General features: G+C 37.0%; 1 protein-coding gene across 1 annotated transcript in view; it reads right to left on the bottom strand.

Annotated features, from left to right (window-relative positions):
* The window catches only part of VWA3B (von Willebrand factor A domain containing 3B), a 129,573-nt gene that overhangs the window by 35,353 nt on the left and 80,282 nt on the right, over nucleotides 1-13,938 (bottom strand). The window contains exons 19-25 of the mRNA XM_075197718.1: nucleotides 12,669-12,787; nucleotides 10,996-11,046; nucleotides 8,111-8,315; nucleotides 5,240-5,360; nucleotides 2,906-3,030; nucleotides 2,341-2,478; nucleotides 2,057-2,154 (exon numbers count right to left, since the gene is read on the bottom strand). Coding sequence (XP_075053819.1) covers nucleotides 2,057-2,154; nucleotides 2,341-2,478; nucleotides 2,906-3,030; nucleotides 5,240-5,360; nucleotides 8,111-8,315; nucleotides 10,996-11,046; nucleotides 12,669-12,787 — 857 coding nt within the window. The remainder of the gene's footprint in view (nucleotides 1-2,056; nucleotides 2,155-2,340; nucleotides 2,479-2,905; nucleotides 3,031-5,239; nucleotides 5,361-8,110; nucleotides 8,316-10,995; nucleotides 11,047-12,668; nucleotides 12,788-13,938) is intronic.

Genomic DNA, 13,938 nt, shown 5'->3' with positions numbered 1-13,938 from the left:
GTGAGGAAAATAACATGAAAGACTGTAAGAAGAAATAGTAAAGCAGAGTGTAAAGAAATATTATATTATAAATTTGTAATTGGTGCTGCCCAAGGCATTGTGGGAATAATTCAGAGTTGGACCTATGCCAGTTTGTGGTAGTGTAAAAGGTGTTATTTCGCACATGTACACCAAAAGAGCACTCGCAAATGTGTGTCTTCAGAATCAGATACATCCAATATTTATGACCCTTCATGACTGACGGGTGTGATGTGGGAGGGAAGGGGTATTCCTACACAGCTTGAGTACAGTAATGGCGTGTTCAGGCAAATGTGCCTGGCTCAGACCTGGTCACAGGCATACATACACCTGACAGGAGCTCAAACTCTGGTTTAAATATTAATGATGACGATACTAAACATGACGATCGGCAACCCTAGTTGGCCACTTCTGATTGGCTGGTTGTGTATTCACTCCTCACACTGCAAGTGCAAATGATGATAATGACTAATGGCAACAGCTGCTAGTCGCTACTGACTGGATGATCACCAGCTGTTAACAGCTCGTTCATTGGTCGCGGCTATTTAACAAAATGAAGCTGACGCTTCTTTGTGTGGTTTTTTTTTTTTTTTTAAAGAATTTATTTATTTTACATGTGGCTGTTCCTCGATAAAAATGCTATTCATCATACAAAAATATGAGGGTACTTTAATAATCTAAAACACCATAATGATTGTACAAAGCCAACTAATGAAGTCGTCATTGAAAATAAAACTCTGCATTTGGGCATAAATATGCTCTTTTTCTGCTTGGCATAAGCCTGGTCTACATGCTAGTGATTCAGAGCTGTATTCAAGCTCTTAATATGGGTGAAAATATTCTCTTTTTGCGTGCAACTTATTAGAGCGAAAAATACGCCCAATGTGCATTTAACCTGAATAAGGCCCTGTGTCTGAGTACACTCTACATTAGCAATTGTGCACCCCACAAGCTTATTTGCCATAAACCTAAATCACTCTCCTTCATTCCTTTTACAGGGGCAAATGGGTGGTTGGTAAAGACTATTAAAATAGGACATATTGAAAGTAGAAAAAATGTATTAAGTTGACAAACCTTTTTTGTGTAGACTGTGCTTATACTTAGTTTGTCTATATGGTAAATACAGCCCTGATCATGGAAACAAGCAGGGCATGTATAACAACCTATTTCTGCAAGGATATTTTATTTGGATATTAAACATTCCGTTTTTCTTATTTCACTTTGAAATATACATTTGCTTGAAGCCAACGTGAATGTCAGTGAATAGCTGACTTTGTCATCCCCTTACAATTTTCACAAAAAATCCTGTGTGTGTTGTCAGCAGATTTCCATAAAATGACTACCGGTCTTCAGTCACTTTTTGCTTTGAACAATTACTGGCTTCAAGTAGCCATGCACTTAAGCTCACACACATACAGCTGCCTTGTCTTCCAAATATCTACACTAACAGGGAAATCATTTACAGTGTCTAGCACTGGGGCAGGTTAAGGAGATGATTTTACATCTTTTGCAGTTTTACATAAGCACGTTTTTAAATGTGTGCGCCACAAAGAATACTATCTCTGGACACCGTAATGTTAAATTGGTCTTTTTTTTTACTCCACACCATGCTATCAAACTTATGTCACATTGAAAAGATAATTAAAGGAGCAATAGTCCAACCCAACCCCCATCTACTCCCCAAAGAAGACCCTGCATTGCTGCACGCTCCGGTAGAACAAGCATACAGTACTTACCAACATACCTCCTAGTATTCCCAGCAGTTAGTACCTAGGTCCTGACGGCCAGGATGGTGGGACAGTCGCCTCAAATCGGGACTGTCCAACCTAAGTCGGGCAGCTGGGAGGTATGTGCATGTGATTCGTTAACATAGGAATAATGGCAAGAATAAAGCACTTAATAACTGGAAGTAAACTGCCCTATTTTTGTGTTTTACATGGCCCTTACTGGCTTCTTTGTTTGCACTTGTGATGGCAAATTCTGTTTTTTGATATTTGCATATGACCAATAAAATATGACTGTATAGAATTATACTTACATTGTATAGTCAATCATCTGAGCTTTTCTAATATAGCCACAGGAAAAAGCGAATTGTGATGGGCTAATTTTATTGAGCTCACTCCTTAAACAATTTTCCTGAAGAAAGAGAGAAGAGGAGCATGACATTTAGAAATGGTAGTTATGTTCTACGTTGGTACAGTGCAGTACGCTACATGAGGGGTTAATGAACAGTACACCATGCAGCTTATAATATGACACAGCAGCAGTAGCGAATGTACTGTGTTGTTAGTAAACAGACGTGTGACCTGTAGTGACACTTACTTTCCTATTGGTGTACTTCATAACAGTGTACAATTTATCCGCTGCTTCAGTCCTTGGTGTTGCTATGACCACTGCAGGAACATAAAAACCTCCTCCTCCTCCTCTTGCCCCAGTTTTAGAAAAAACACAATCTCCAACCTGAAAACACACACATAATATATTAACACATATGTCCTTTATTTTTCTGCTATTCAATCTTAAAAATCAATATTTTTATAATCTTTTGAACAGATTATTAACATTAATATACTATTTACTGCAAGTATGAATGGCTGGCTTTAGCCTAGCTGTTAAAAAAGGATACATTTTCAAAGGAGTTTTAATACTTTAAATGGACCTAACACTCCTAAATATGTCAAATTGGAACCAGCAAGTCCACACATACTGTACCCCCTCTGATGAAAAAAAAAACACATCTCTTCTACAGTTACAGAGTATTCCTGTCTTTCCAAGGTGTCATCAACCGGAATAATTTAACATAATTTTTCAGTTCATATGCACCAAATATATTTTGTTTGTGCAATGAATTAATTTTAACACAAATAATAAGATATAATAGTGTAACCTTTAGAGTCGGACAGGGTAGAGCTCCTCCGGTTTGTATTATAAATCTGATGGGAACAATCTGATTTTCTCCTTGCAAGAAATCCACAAGGGCACACTTGGAATTAATACTTCTTAACACAGTTCCTGTATGGAAGAATAAAGTCATTATATAGGGAAGGAACATTCCCATTGCAGTGTGAATTAAAATATGTTAAAATAAGAAAATTAAAATGTGATTAAAATAATAACTGATTGGGATGAGGTCTTAAAAGTCCCCAGGTATGTTTCTTCTATTCCCCTGAGTTTTTGACCAAATGGTACATTTTTCATGCAGCTTATTACTCAACGCCTAGGTTGGCTAAATTCAAACAACATTTTTGAAAAAGGAGTATTTGATGAGGTAACAAATCCACAATATCTAGACTCTGTCGGTTAGGTAATCTAACTTACTCAGCCCTCACCTGCTCTCAAAAGTTCTAATAGATGAGACTACACTCCAGGCTCGAAAGCTGGTAGCCAAACACTAGATCTCACAAATTACTTCTTCCCTTGAGAAATAACTAGCCAGGGTCATTTCTCTTCTCAATAAGAAATAAAGAAGTTGCTGAGATAAGTCTCCCAAAATCTGGTAGATCTAGCAAGAAGGTCAATAATATCACTAAATGCACATATTATTATGCATTATTTATACGACAACCACTGGTTGAAGTGGAAACTTAGAAGTGGTTCTATGAAAAATGTAATTGGAATGTAAGTGAACGGAGTTTAATAGTTTGACAAAGAAGGCAGTAGGAGAAGGGGCTGTATTGCATACTACCATATACACCACCACTTCCACCACTGGTGCTATACATATTATGAAGCACTTTACAGAGAATATTTAGTGAGTCACATCAGTCTCTGTCCCAATTTAAATGTTCTACACATGCACGAACGTGTAGAGAACATACAAGCTTCACACAAAAAGGGCCCAATTCAGAAAGTGAACGCATGCAGCTGTGACTGTTCGGACCTTTTGACACCTACAAATACTTACGCCTAAGAGGAGTGATGGGAAGGGGTGTACTAATGGTGGCCATGTACAGTAGGGGGTGTTCCAGCAATTGCATACAGATTCAGACTGGGACGTAGCCGCAGATCCAGTGGAAAAGGCAGATTTACTTGTGGGTGGTCAGGGGCAGGTGTAAGAAGCGTATGTTGATAATGATGAACAACTGAACTAGTGAACCACTTGTAATTTAAGGTTCGCAAATGATTTGCAGATGTCTATTGAGGGGTTAGTAGTTGCTCGGCCATAGATTAGGAATTGCTGCATATGGAGACGTTGTTAAAGCTGTGTTATCTAGGTTGTTATCTAGGTTATCTAGGTTATTATCTAGGTTATCTAGGTTATTATCTAGGTTATCTAGGTTATCTAGGTTATCTAGGTTATTATCTAGGTTATCTAGGTTATCTAGGTTATCTAGGTTATTATCTAGGTTATCTAGGTTATTATCTAGGTTATTCAAGTTACAATTTTGCTTCATAAAAATTGTAACACAGAAAATAAAAGGTTTTTGTACATGTTAGCACGTTGAATGTAAGTGTCTGAGGTGTCTGTTGTCAAGGGGACGCTTCTGCTACTCAGTCAGACCTGGACACACCTCTGAATGCGGCGTACATATGCATACAGTTGCATGCAACTTCTTCTATTGCAAGTTATGCTTATGGTTGTGTTCCCTTCTGAATCAGGCCCAATGCTTTATTATTAAGTAGAAAAGCAGCTTTTTATTAGTTCATAACAGTCTACTGGGAGATTTTTCTTTCTCTTTTCCTGTTTTGGATAACCCCACCCCTTCAAGCACCTGCTGTGAACCTATAAATTGATTGAGCAACTTTCATTTCTGTATTGCATTAGCATATAGCATATAAATACCAGGCAGCTTTATTTTTTCACTGTGATTTAGAATTGAGCTCCCAACTCTAAGTCTGTCAACATATTTAACATTTGTCCCACTACAGCACAACATGGTTTTCCAAGGTGCAAAATTACACGTTAAAGCTGGATTTACTCCTAAATCTAAATAAGGCCCTTAGTGTGCATTGCAACGTGACTAAATGTGCATGTGCCCTATATGCCCTATAGCCAAATTTTAACATTAAGGTGTCATACACTACTGGACAGCATGGTGGCTTAGTGGATAGCGCTTCTGCCTCACAGCATTAAAGCCAGGATTTCATAAATGCAATGGAAAATCTGGGTACAAAAATGAACAATGTGATGATTTAAAGTAAGACTTAATAAGGTGTATCAGATTGTACATAAGAACAGCTTTATTTTGGGGATGCAGTAAACTGTAGCAGTAGTTAGTACCTGGATAATAGAACCCATCAATCTCAGACCTTGCGATGACCTTTTGACTTCTCAGAGTGTCCAATAGTTTTCTTTTTGGTTTTGTTTTAATATTTTTCTTCTCTTTCCCTTCATTATTGGTCTGTTGAGAACACAATATATTTGCAATAAAAAAATAAAAAAATGTTAATGATCAAAGACAAAGACAGCCATCTGGCAGTTATTGTTGTCTACAGAATAGGCCGAGATCCTTAATGAATAGGATAGCCTACGTAAATGCTTATAGATCCATAATTTTTGGGGACAAATAGAGCAGCTACTTGATTCTACTTCGTGAATCACAAGGTTTGCTGCCATAGTGGGATTTTTTTTTTAATTGTGTCTCTTTGTTGAAAATTTTCAATAAAACAAGCAAAAACAACTGCAAACAACATAAACCCGCCCAAAACAGGAATACAAACTGTCAGATACGGTTTTGCATCCAATGAAAAGAAAAGAGGAGTTACAATATAGATGAACAGACAGTAGTGCGCTAGAATCTACGTAAAAAGAGAAAAGTAAATCAAAATATAAAGTCGTTACCTTAACGGGCAGTGGAACAACAAGGTTATATGTAGAATATTTAAGGGGTCTACACAGGGCCAGACACCTAGCCATAGGGGCTTTTATAGAATATAGAAAAATGATTATATACAGCGCCTGGTAAATTGCAGCAAAAAAGTATCCTTCAAAAAACCGTACAGAGGTTTTAAATAATTATAACAGAAAATAGAGAGAAGGAAACTTTCTGCGCTATCCGTTCCCACTCTAACATACAATAAGGAACCAATATCTTCTTTTTAGGTAATGTTAATTGCCATATAGAACGTAGAAACTTCACAACTTCAGGATATTCAATCCCCGCAATTAGAAATAGACTTACAATTAGTATAAGCCCGTGTTCCCGTAGCAGGTACTTGTAACGAGGAGACCTGATCTTGTCCGCCCGCTTTTCACATATGGTAACAATCAGAGTACTTCAGCAATCTCCCACATGTCTCGGACACCACATTAAAAGAAATATAAAGACATCTAGTGTACTACGTTTTAAAATTTAATACAAATACAACAGGGGATTTGGTTACCCGTACCGGATAATTGAAAGAAAAACGCATGGATAGTTAATGATGTTCCGGAGCATTTTTCTGACAATGGTGTAAAATCACGAGAGAGGGTTCCCAGTCCGTCTGTTGTCCACTTCACCAACGCGTTTCAACTGTAATCAGTCTTTCTCAAGGTCATTTAATTTTAAAACGTAGTACACTAGATGTCTTTATTTTTCTTTTAATGTTGTGTCCGAGACATGTGGGAGATTGCTGAAGTACTCTGATTGTTACCATATGTGAAAAGCGGGCGGACAAGATCAGGTCTCCTCGTTACAAGTACCTGCTACGGGGACACGGGCTTATACTAATTGTAAGTCTATTTCTAATTGCGGGGATTGAATATCCTGAAGTTGTGAAGTTTCTACGTTCTATATGGCAATTAACATTACCTAAAAAGAAGATATTGGTTCCTTATCATAGGGGCTTTTAGACAAATATTGATCCTTAATATTTTACTTAGAGGACACTTTAAGGTTATATAAAGAGTAATATCATAGTGAAATCAGCATGGGAAAAAATCACTACAAAACATTTTTTATGACCTTAAACCTAATGTTCTATCCTGTCTATACCGGAGGTATTTTCAATGTACTTTGCAGTGTCACAAAACAAAGTACATTCATCAATACAAACTATGTTGCAGATGCTTCTGCAAAGAAAGGTCTACATAGTCATTTACAAAAAAATGTAATTTATCATAGAGCCAGTTTCTAAACAAATGACCTTGAAATACAACTGTACCAATGACTGAACTTAGTGTCAATTCTTTTAAAAAAACAAGTCAGGTATAATTAATCTTAAACATGCACAGTAACTCTGTAAAAATATTTATTTCCTAGATGTATATAATATGTTATTAGCATATACTTTCTTTGGTGAACAGCTAAGAGACTTGGGGGTATATTTACCAAATGACAGTTCCGTCAAATTAAATTTTTTATTAAAAAGCAATTTTATTAAAGACAAAGGCCATCGGGTTTTGTCTTTAATAAAATTGCTCTTTTAAAAAATGATGGAGATTCACCACTTGGTATATATACCCCTAGGTCAGCTTTGGGGAGATCTAACACTGTAATTAGATTGTTTGAAATTTCAGAGGAGAAGGAGAGTTCAGATTACTGATGGTTTAGCTGTAAGGTTCAATTAATTTGCCACCCACTCACAGTCTCTGTTTCAACCAATTAAATATGTATCAACTACTCCACTGGTTGTGTAACAAAAATGTTAAAAAGCAGAAAGAGCAATGGATTGCAAAGCTTTAATGGTCAGTTAAGGGGAAGAAAACTATAGTGGGTGTGGTGGCTATGGGGGAGGAGAGGTGGGAGCAGCAATCCCAGATAGCCACCACCCCGAGGCTCCAGCTCTGCTCTCATAAGAGCAGAACTGAGGCCTCTTCTGATAGGCGATTGCTAAGAAGAGGCTGTGCTCCATTTAGAGCAGAGAGGGGAGCCTAAAGGGCGAGAACGGGATCGACGGGCCCCTGACCACATTTTGCTATGGGGCTGGCAATGAACTATTCAGCCTCTGGGTCAGTAGTTACAAATGCCTGGAATTTTACAGAATATAACACAGTTTATTAGTTATGACTTGAAAATAAATAAATAATACGATGTGACAAGGCAAGTGATGGTATATTGGAGAGAGGAGTTATGTATTCTGTGTATATTTTCAGTATGTGCTTTCTTCAATCTCTACTTCATGGTAGTACAATGTTTTGGGATTTTCTTTATGTACCTAAGTATGTTACCTGTGCATGTGAACAGTCCATTAGTGACTTTTTCTTGGTGGCTTCCTGTAGATCTGAGGCCTGCTGAAAATATGTTTTTCCAGCTAGTATTTCATCTTCCAGCAGCATTACGTCTTCAGGAGATACAGGCCACCCTAGCCTGTCTAAAGCTTGCAGAAGGGCCTCTTTATATTCCGAGTATGATACTGGAACGTCACTGTCAAACCTTCAAAAAGCAATATTCAAATGTTACATATTTATGTATAATACCAATAAGGACATTTAGTTCTCTATCATTTATAATAAAAGTCAAGGGGAGATCATCTAAACTGGCATTATCTTATAAATGACATTAATCACCTCACATATAGTGGATACATACAGTATATGTTGGGGATAACAGACACATCTTAGCCTCTCCCTCTATGATATATATATATATATATATATATATATATATATAGTATATATATATATATATAGGGCCATCTTTTCCATTGGGCACGATGGGCAGCTGCCCGGGGGCCCCACGGGCAAGGGGGCCCCATAGGCACGGCTCTTAATGAGAATAAATAATCCTGTAAAAGAAAAAAACCTGCAAAAACAACCTTCAAGGGTCACTGAGCAAGTACATCTATCTATCTCTATCTCTATATATCTATATCTATATCTGTATCCGTATACATCTATATATCTATATCTATATCTAGGGGCCCCGGTGCACTGCTTTGCCCGGGGGCCCATAATGTTGTTAAGATGGCCCTGTATATGTGTGTGTATATATATATATATATATATATATATATATATATACACACACACACACACACACACACACACACACACACACACACTGGGGAGTACTTGCCTTTAAAAGCATTCTGCAGGTTAAGCTCAACCCAGTTAAAATGCACAACAATGATCATGTTAAAATTTTAAAAATCAGATTGAACTCATGTATATATTTGGTTTGGAACTCGCTAGAGGGGGAAGATATTACCGTGAGTTGGTCAGCTTGACGCATACTGCAATATATGAACTCACTTTCCAGGGTTTTAATAGAGTACAGCTTGAAGTAGCTAGAATAGCAAAACTAATGTATTTGTTGAGTGCAGACGATAATGTATTTTTGTTTTTGCAATATGATCACAACACTTTGCATCTTATTTTTCATTTGTGGATATCTACTGCCTCCTTGGTGACTGCAGCCGTGGCTGCACATGATGTATATAACTCCTAGCTCTGCTTTCAGCAGCGGGCATTATGCAAGTCACCAGGCTACTCACAGCTACTCCAAGCTGGCTGCTAAACGTCATCATCATCATTTAATTGCATAGCGACCAGCAAATTCTGTAGTGCTTTATAATTGGGAGCAAACACAGTAATAAAACAACACTGGGTAAAACGGACAAACAGAGAGGAAAGAGGGCCCTGCTCGCAAGGTTACAATCTATAAGACAATGGGAATTTGGTACCTGAGGTTAAGCGGTACATATTGCATTTTGGTCCAGCCAAATTGGTAAAAAGTGCTTAGTGGGCTAAATGATCCAGTAACACAGATATGATGGTCAGGGGGTCAGAGGTTTGTTTTCCTGTCTGAACTGTGTAAAAGATGGTAATAGGGTACCCTGGTGAGGGTAAGAGGGTGGTTGAGGAATTTTATAAGTTTGCCTGAAGAAGTGGGTTTTTAAACAACGGTTGAAGGTTTGAAGAAAGTCCTAATGTGTGAGAGAGAGAATTCCACAAAAGGTGTGCAGCCTGAACAAAATCCTGCATCCGGGAATGGAAGCTTGTAATAAGTGTGGATGAGAGGCACAGATCTTGTATAAAACAGAGGTATAGAGTTGGGAGATATTTTAAGACAAGGGATGTATGTTGGTGCATTTTAATTGATGGCCTTATAGGTTAGTAGAAGTATTTTATATTGGATTCAGTGCAAAACAGACAACCAATGTAGAGGCTGACAGAGCAGAGCAGCAGAGGAAGAATGATTTGCAAGTAAATTCAATCTAGCCGCTGTGTGCAAAATAGATTGTAGGGGTGAAAGAATCACACATAGGCAGCAAACTTGTGGGGTAGGATTTATGGTCATGTTATCAACAGAAATAGAAATGTCAGGTAGGTAACTACTGTTGGCAGGTGGTAATATTATTAACTGTGTTTTAAAGACTGAGTTTGAGTTTGACAAGGGGACATCCAAGATAAAATGGCAGAAAGACAGTCAGTAACGTGGGCCAACACAGATGATGAGGGGTCTGGTGAAGATAGACTAACTTTGGTACAATCCACTTAGAGATGATGCTGAAATTCAAAGACGCTTAATAGTTTTCCAAGAGAATTGGTATAGATAGAGTAGAGCAGAGTACGTAGGACTGAGTTTTGTGGTACTCCAACTGATAGAGGAAGAAGAGCAGTAGTGGATCCAGAGAAATTAACATTGAAAGAGTGAATAGATTTGTAGGATGAGAACCAGAATAGGACAGAGTCCTGAAGACTTAAGGATTGTAGCGTTTGTATGAGAAGAGTGTGGTCAACAGTGTCAAATGCAGCCGAGAGATCCAGGAGAATTAGGAGAGAGTAATGACCTTGAGATTTAGCAGTCATCAAATCAGTGACAACCTTTATTGGTGCTGTTTCTGTGAAGTGTTGGGAATGAAAGCCTGACTGATAACTATAAATATATACTCTATTTGTATATAAATATAAACAAATCATATTTCATTGTTACCAAAACTCTGGGTAAATATTTTCACTATTTAGTAACATTTGTAATTAAATAGCTGGTATACAGATGTGTAATACATAAAAATGATTTTTACTCAAAACAGTTTAGTCAGTTTGTGTTTCTTTTTACATTAACCCTTAACTTCTCCCAGTCAAGCCTTACAAATGAAATAACAGCTTACTTGTCTCTTTCCTCCTGTGATAAAACCCGCCACACGACTAGATTAAGGCGCCTAGTAACGGATACAAACGGTGGATTAAGCACACTGAAGTTGATTAGCATAATATCAGTTAAGCAAATAGATTATGCAGTTCAAAGGATAGCCAAATCGATTTGCATTCCAAATGCACCACAGCATTAGACCGCATCTCATATTTTAACCATGAAATTATCATCTACATAGAGGTGAGTGAACAGCATCTCCCATCAACCTTGTGATTATTTCAAGGCTACATTTATAAAGCATTTAGAATGCGCCCAGTTCAACCCTGTGATATAAACTCTTATTCTGATAACACGGTAATTAGATGAATAATCTTCTGCAATATTCAGACTAACAAATCTACAAGTTTTTGGACACATGGCTCATGTTTGTGAATTTCATTCTTAGATTTTTATTTAGGGATGAAAGACATTATTCTATATGTTATGTAAAGCCTGTATGGATATCTTCCACTGATGTACACTGGCCAAACTTCTTGTTTCTTTACATAGAACTGTAAGGAAATTATAGGAAAACAAAGATGATTTATTTCTAAGATGAAAATCGCGCTTAAGTGAACATGCATCATACAGACATTTATTTGATATATTGGTGTTTATTTTATTTTTTATGTAACCTTGTGAAATCAGTAACGGATACTATAGCTGGGCACTGGAGTCACTGTCTATAAGGCACAGAAGGTTACAGAACTACCCACTTATACTCAGGTATGCTATGCTTTGTTTATTCAAGCTGTTCCCTAACTTTCAAAGTTTTAGACATTCCCTGCATTTATACCTCTTCAGTGAAGCTTAGCTAAATTTCCAAATTATTTGGTATTATCCATTATTATTATCCTCTTCCCTGGCATGATACTATTATAATCATTATCCATTTAAAATCCATCCTAATTATTTCACCAACACGCCTCATTCCACTCTTATCCTTCCATGTGCCATAAACTTCCTTAATATTCCTGATTTCGCTACTATCCAACCAATCATTGTTATCTAGCCTCGCCTCCATTCAATTAATTCTCAGCCCGATCTTCACACCCACAATGTTTTATTGTTACGCTCCAGAAGTTACGCAACATAGAAACATAAATGTACGATGTCATATAAAAGACTGAAAGATTCATTTAGTCTAACCAACTTATGTAAGGAAATGTCACACCTTTATTGCTTGTGCTATTGTTGAGCAATGGCTTCTGGAAACAATATTTTAATTATTTAAAATGTTACATCTGATCAATGCATACACTACAGTTACTTCCTAATATTACACCTAAGCTTGTAGCTATCAGTGTGTGACCTATAGACACTGAGACATACTACAATATTTCTAATAAATAAATAATTATTTATTCACTTTAGTAAAACAATATTCCTTAAACCATATCTTTATACATTTTATACAAAACACAGTAATTATTAAAGCTAACTGGAAATAAAGTGTGCAGAGACAAATGAATATAAAACAATACTTTTGCTCATCCACATTAATTCACAATTTTCCAGGTTATGTTTACAAGAATATGTCAAACATGCATAGATTATTAACCTGGCCTGCAAGTGTCTTGTGAGGACAGGAGAAAAGAAAATCAATGCTGTATAATCTAGTAAATAGCATACATATAATGTAATATTTACCTTTCATATGACTTAATTGCCTGCTCAAGCTTCTCCTTGTAGTCTGTGAGATTCACAGCTTTGGGATTAATTAATGTAATAGATTTCCTGTTTCCACTCACATGAGCCAAGGGGAACACCTGAAACAATTCCTGTACATTAATATGTACAATTATAACATACCTGAATAAAAATGAACTGTATACAGAAAAGTATAAAGTAAATAGCAAATTAGCAGTACAGTCATTTACTTCTAGTGAAATGTTGGAAGGTACTGTATATAAAGTATATGTGTATATTTAGAAGAATTTGCTTCTACTGTGGACTTGAAATGTGTTCAGCGCAAAATGACTTGTTTCTTTTTATTTAGCTTTATACTATATACCAGTGTTTTTTTTTGTAAGAAAGAAGGTGCCGGAACTCACATCACATAGTCAATCACTGTACACACACGAACACACGTCAGTTGTAGAACGAAACAGAACGGTCACCGCCCACAGTAAGCTCCCAGCACGTGAACACACGATCAATCCCAAGCTGAGCAGCGCCATAAGCCGAGCAGTGACATCACAACCACCGCAGACTAAGTACACATGCATCGGACTGGACACACAAGTAGCCCGCATGCACCGTTTTAATGATTTCGCCGCCGACCTGCTACGCTCGTCAGGGCGATTCAAGTCTATGTGGGCCAAACATTAAATGTTCAAAAGTTACTTTTAAAACTTGGAAAATCCGTTGAAAAAAGATGGCGGAACTCAGTTTTGTGAGTTCTATGACAAAAAAAGCACTGCTATATACCCAGTATAACATGTTGTGACAAAGGGGAGCCTCAAACACATTTTCTACATTTTTTGCAGCAGATTCTGAATCTGAAATAGACTGAAATAGGATTTTTTGAAAGAGAACACAAAGTAGCCTATAGGGTAAATCAAAATAAATATTCCAAGCCCTTTTCTAAAGTTACTAAAAGTACTTGCAACCTCAAGTTACCAGAGAGGTTCAATACATTAGCTCACAAGTCCTACAAATTGTTCATTGAATTCACCACTGTTGACAATTCTTTTTTTAAACACTTTTTACTTTCTATGACATCCTATAACACAGTATAGCTTCTTCAACACAAAAATAAAAGTAATGACAAAACAGCATTCCAAACAAGTCATAAATATGATTCTAATCTTGGGAAGGCTACAAGACCATTGCAAAGACACTGAGCATTCCCTTTTAATGAAGTAGACAAAGTATGAAACTACAACCATACTGCATAGATCAAACTGCCTCCTAAACT

Source organism: Mixophyes fleayi, chromosome 2 (genome assembly GCF_038048845.1).
Source record: "Mixophyes fleayi isolate aMixFle1 chromosome 2, aMixFle1.hap1, whole genome shotgun sequence".
NCBI lineage: Eukaryota > Metazoa > Chordata > Amphibia > Anura > Limnodynastidae > Mixophyes > Mixophyes fleayi.
The sequence above is the reverse complement of the archived record's forward strand: the minus strand, read 5'-3'. Positions and strand labels throughout refer to the sequence as shown.